The sequence below is a fragment of the Empidonax traillii genome, unplaced genomic scaffold, assembly GCF_003031625.1.
Source record: "Empidonax traillii isolate 1590-97213 ecotype Southwest subspecies unplaced genomic scaffold, ASM303162v1 scaffold1078:size286220, whole genome shotgun sequence".
NCBI classification, from domain to species: Eukaryota; Metazoa; Chordata; class Aves; order Passeriformes; family Tyrannidae; genus Empidonax; species Empidonax traillii.
Genome location: NW_020956271.1, coordinates 278,766 through 284,534, shown reverse-complemented (window position 1 = coordinate 284,534; position 5,769 = coordinate 278,766). Strand labels below are relative to the sequence as shown.

The window sequence follows — 5,769 nt, the reverse complement described above, 5'->3', positions numbered from 1 at the left end:
GAAATGGTAAAACAGGAACTAGGAGTTTACCAGGTCAATTTAAATACAGCCCAAGTTGCATGACAGTGCTCTGGAAAATAAGTACCTTAAAATGTTCTTCTGTGTGAGCCTGAAAACTTGCCCTGCTTTTTTTGAGAAACTGGGTAACTATAGCTCGTAGGAAACATTTTGTAACAGGCAGTTTTCCTTTAGCTTGCTTTCATGCTTTCAATGCTGCTTTAAAATTGAACTAAATTCAATTTTACTTGAAAAAAAAATGTTTCTCTGATATATTGCTTCCTTGGAAATAGCCAGGTTTCAGTGGTGGGACCCAGCAAGCAGTAGCAAAGTAAGCAGAGAAGCAGAACTGTTTCCCTTGGAAAGTGTTAAAAAGTATAAATACTTCATAGAACATTACTTAGAGACATAATCTCTGTGGGATTCAGTCTTTTGTCTGTAGGAGCACTGTACACTGGTATCAGCTGTTGGGCAAGGGACTCAGGGAAGCAAAATGGTTTTTTCTAACAGTAACTTACTCATAACAGTACTGGTGTCATGACAACCAATTTTTTAAAACCAGTGTAGGCCAGACTTTTCCCTTTAAACCCGTTGAACTTAAAGGCAGATAAAGCATTAACAGTTTGTCTTTAGCATTTCATGGCTAATATGTTTGAATGCATGCTTACTTAACTTTTTTTTTTTTTTTTTTTTATGTTTTAAGTTCAGGAAACCATTTGATAAATGTAGCAAATGCATGGGGGAATTTATCTGTTTTGTTCTTACAGTAACAAAACCTTGTAGGAGAACAGACTTTCTTGCATCAAAAAAAGCTGCAACTGTTGACCAGGATCACAAGTTTAGATGCAAGTTCTTGGACTGTTCCAAATCCTTCCGCAAAGCCAAGTTATTGCATTATCACATGAAATACTTTCATGGAGTGGAGAAGGCTGCAGAGTCCCAGCAGAACCCTGTAAAAAGAAATATTCAAACCAGAGCTTCTTTGGCTTCTGAAAAAGCTAATCAAGAAAGGTCAAAGAGAGGACGGAGCACAGCTGGGTCACTGTGTAAGTATGGTGCTGATCTCTTCCTTTTTTGTTAAGCAGCAGCAGGCAGGACAGGTGGAAAAGAACAGAAAGGCTGTTTCTTTTGGGCTGAAGGAGTCTTTCTAGGGCTCAGTCTTAGCATTTTTCTGTGTGGAGAAGAAATATAATATGTGTGCACATGTTGTTTTAGAGAAGATAATACTGAAGACATTCCCTTCTCTAGGAATACAGATCATGTTCTGGTAAAGAACTCACTATGCATCTTCTCTCTCTTACTTTTTTGTAGTAACTCACTTGTACCTTAAACCTCTGTTCCTTTTTTAAAAAAATACAATTCCCAGAGTTTCTGACTCGATTTTTATTTTTCTCCTGGCTTGACAAATAGTATTGGTTGAAGAATTCTGTCCTTTTTTTGTATTGGGGAAAAAGTCTGAGTAACTCCAGTTCTGTCCTATTTCTTCCTTGCTCTTTACATGTCATGGGCTGCCTTCAAGCATATGCCTGGCTAGAAATCCAGTTCCTGAAGTCCTTACTGTTCTGTGGGCTGAAAAGTCCTAGTATTTAACAGATGCAGTTGTTTCAGATGGGCTTAAAAAACATCCTCACATAACAGATGAGTAATAGAAAGGAATAAAAACTTAATAGTTAGCAATAAAACCCCGAACACTCTCTCTTTTTTATTTGTTTGTAAGTTATAACCTTTGCAGTTTGCAAAGACACGTTCACTTCTGCTTCCCCCTCGTTCCCTGAAGCGCTTTGTGCCCCGTGCCTGGCACGACCCTGGAGTGGCAGTGTAGGGGTGGTGTGAGCTGCACTGGTGCTGCTGAGAACCTGCCCAGACTTTGCTCTCGTGGACTGATGTCTCTTTGTGCTGTGGGCCCATAAAACCGGTCGTGTCTTCTGCCTTTTCATGGAGCCTCTCTCATCAAACCCAGCTTTCTGCTTGCTGAATTCCCCAGTGTCTTTTTCTTTGCATTTGATCTTTCATTAATATTCTGTTCGAGCATTTCAGTCTTGCAAGTTGCTCCCAGAGCTCCAGCTCACCACAGCAGAAGATGCCTTGTCTTACTCTGCTTCAGGGATGCTTTTCTTATGAGCCCAGAAAATGATTTTTCACTTGAGATGTTCCTGCTTGTTCCAAAAAAGATCCGTGGAACTTTACCTCCTGTTATTACATGTAACCCCCAAATACCTCTGTAACTTTAAATCCTGCAAAGGCATAAGGTTGGATTAGCTAGAGATAGTTTTCTTTAGATATATTAGGATGTGATGAGTTGCATATGTTGTACTGTGCATGCAGCTTAACGGAGCCCAAATACTGCCTGAAGGAACCCAGCTGGGACCAGCCGTGGCTGCTGGCACTGCACAGGGACCAGATCAGACTTTGTGCATCTCAGGTGCTTCTCCATAGCCAGACTTCTGTTAGGCTCTTTCCAGCTGCATAGTTATTTTGATTTGTGGAGTTGTTTTCCTGTGCTTGTCTTGGATGTACTGACTAGTGACTCAAGGTCTTGACCCTCCCGTTTATCCTTTCCAAGTGCACACAGTTGCTTTGGTGTCATCATCTCCTCATAATTCCTTGTGGTGTTGAGATGTAACTGTACTTGCTCATTTTAAGCCCCCACCCCTCTCATTCCCCATTTGTGGATGGATACCTTTCACCTGGCTCATTTCCACGATGTGCTTCCCAGGCTCTCCCTGCCCACAGCCCCTGGGGTGTGCTGACATCAAGGTGGAAGGTGGGCTGGAAGCCTCTCCACTCCCCTTCCCACTCAAAGCCTGCTGGTGTGAAGCTACACTGAGGATTTTCCTGATGAGGAAAAGTGATGTCATTATATATTAGCTACAGCATGTGGCTGATACTGAGTGCCATTGGTTTGTAACCCAATGTGTTCTTAATTTCTCTGGTTTTTGTGGTGGTACCACACAGTCCAAACCAGAGGAATGGGGTTATGAGCTCAAACTGTTGGATTTCAAGTTCTGTTCTGCCTTGATGGCACGTGTAGGAAGCCAAGTCTGCTAAGCAAGACTTTGTGTGTGCTGAATGCTTTTATGTCACCTTTTCCAAAGGTTTTTCAGGATGTACTGCTTAGTGGGAAGGCTTTGGAATCCATGATTTAGTCCAGGATGTGGTGGGTCCACTTTTCGTCCTTACAGTCCTTCTGTAAAAGAGAAAATACCTAAATTATTTTACCTTTGCTACAAATGTCCTTTTCTTGTACTTCACTGTATTAGGTTGACTTTAGTGCTTAAGAAAAGGTGGGTATTTCTAACAGATAAAGCTTTAAAAATTGTGAATCTTTTTATTCCGAAAGCTTGAAGATGCTCTTGCTTTAGAAGCTTTATCACGCGTAAGTCCTTATTTGACCAGTTTTTATTTTAGAGTTCTGAGACTCGTTACTGTTTCTGCTACCCAGAAATAAGTGGGGGAGATGGTCTGTTACTATATATCAAGTGAAAATACTTATTGTCTCTAAAGTTCCCGAAAAATCTGCAGTATTCAAAACAGTAGCAAAACCTTTTCCATGCATTGCTTTAAATTATAATTTCAACACATAAAAAAGGTGGATGTAAGAGGTCTTCAGTGACCATGTTGTGGCACGTGGGAAGGAACAATTTAAATATGATTGCTTTGCACTAAAGTGGAGAGACTGAAATTCTGACCTCTGAAATGTAAATTGTGCCACTTGGTGTTGAGTGAGCTGGAAAGGTTGATATGGGACTGATTTGTCCTGTCTCTCCCTCTTTCCAAAGAAGCATCTTTGCAGTGGCAGATTTGACAGATAGCTCTCTCAAGTGGCTCTGAACAGAAGGGAGGGAACTACCATTGCCTGCTGCTTGTGTTTTAGATATTCCTTACAGAATTAACCTGAATAGAGTGACTGGGGCTTTAAGGCCACTGGATGTGTTCAGGTAATTCCTCTTTAATTAACCAGGAAATCTGATGAAATCATGACGAGGCAGCTCCTCCCGCGCGCCCCTGTTACAACACTGACCTCCACAAGTTGCTGCTGTTGGGTCTCCAGGAAAGAACTGTCCTCACAGAGAAGGCTGTTGATTTTGTGTCCCCCTGGACTAGAGGAGATGCAGATATTCCTGCTCTCTGGTGAACAGGAGAATGGAACCTGCACTAGTGGGGGTGCTTGAGCTCCTAGGAAGTGTTTCAGGCCTGGGCTGCAGACACTGCTCAGCATTGGTCTTAGACAAAGGAGTTGTTTAAGGTTTTGACAGTTCAAATTGAGTTTTCTATCAGATTTCTCTCTTGGAAATTGAATGTGGTGGAGTATCTCTGAAAATTTTTGTCAGTTTGTTACTTGTTGATTGCTGTAATAAAATAATGGAGTAAAGCTGGATTTAGTGCCCATCTGCATTAGTCCCCAGAGAGGCTTTTTTTTTTGTGCTCCCTTCTCTTTTGCTGCAGAACCCCTTTGTTCACTGTTGAAGTATGTCATCACATACTGTCACTTGTGCCCTACAGACACTTAACTATAAACAACTTTCTCTGAGAGTGCCAGTTTTCTCCTTCAGGTGTGTCTGTCTGTCCATGGCATTTGATGTAAAGTACCTGCAAATGGGTATTCTTAACAAAGATTGCTGTTTCTTGACCTAGACCACTCCAAGGGCACGAAGTGTGGAATAACTTCCTTTCACTCCTTCTACCTGCAACTCAGAGTTTGAACACCTCAGCTTCGAGTTTTTCTGAATTGGTGGCTTTCGTTTTTTAGTAAAATATCTTTATTTTGAGGTTCAGCAAAATGCAGTTCCTGCCTTTCATGTTTTTTCTGAAATCTGAAAGCCCAAACCTGGGTGCCTGCACAGCTTTGGTACCCCATGCCAGGCCTTGCTGAGGACTGGAGACTTCCCAGGAGACTGGAACCTCCTTAGATGGGAACAAGTAGGGGAGTTGATAACATGTGTGCAAGGAAGTGCCATCATAGGTGATTTGTGTGTTCCTAATGCTCTCAATAACCACTTTGTGGACATTGTTCAGCTCCCCTGAGGAGTTTTGCTCCTAATGGAAGCTGAACTCAGTTTTGGGACTTCAGAAAAGCTGTACAGTGTTGGGCACTGGTTTGGTGTGTGGATATGTAACAGCAGCCTCGACCTAGGAAGTTGCTGCCAGTCTTGGCTCTGCTGTGCTCCTTGCCATGAGAAAGAAAAGAAAGGAACAGATATGCAGTTGGTAATTTGGAAACTAGAAAATCTGTCCCTACTGTGGAGTCCATAAAAGGCACTTAAAGAAGGAAAAAGTGCTTTGTCAGTAGGTTTAAATTATTTTTACATAACCTCATTGTTAGAAAATTCTGCCTACTCAAAGTTACAGTATGTCCTGTTACTGAATAAATGACAAAGCATGAATTCTTTACAGGAATGCATGTAAAGAAAAAAGGGGCTTTGTCCTTACTTGTGTTAGTGATGAGATCTGAATCGGGCATGGATGGGGTTGGCAAACTTCCTTTGACAGCTTAAACATCTCAGACATCTGGTTGTTACTGGTAGCTGTTCACAGGTGAACCTCTGGATTTTCCTGTTTCCTCTGAATTCTGGCTGCCCTTTTGCCGGGCAGTGGGACGTGCATGGTGATCTGCAAACACAGGGCTTCTCCTGGCAGCGGGTGAAGATGTGCATCAACACCCTCCTTGTTCTGCAGGATTGCTGATAGTCATCAGGTTATCCTGGCAACACTGGTTCGTGGGGATGGCTGTGAGTCAGGATGATACATGATCTTCCAGCTCTTGAAAACATT

General features: G+C 42.1%; 1 protein-coding gene across 1 annotated transcript in view; it reads left to right on the top strand.

The window, feature by feature from the left end:
- Window positions 1-718: 718 nt before the first annotated feature.
- PHF20 (PHD finger protein 20) overlaps window positions 719-5,769 on the top strand; it is a 26,873-nt gene continuing 21,822 nt past the window's right edge. The window contains exon 1 of the mRNA XM_027904700.1: window positions 719-1,043. Within this exon, the coding sequence (XP_027760501.1) occupies window positions 734-1,043 (310 nt within the window). The 5' untranslated portion in view covers window positions 719-733. The remainder of the gene's footprint in view (window positions 1,044-5,769) is intronic.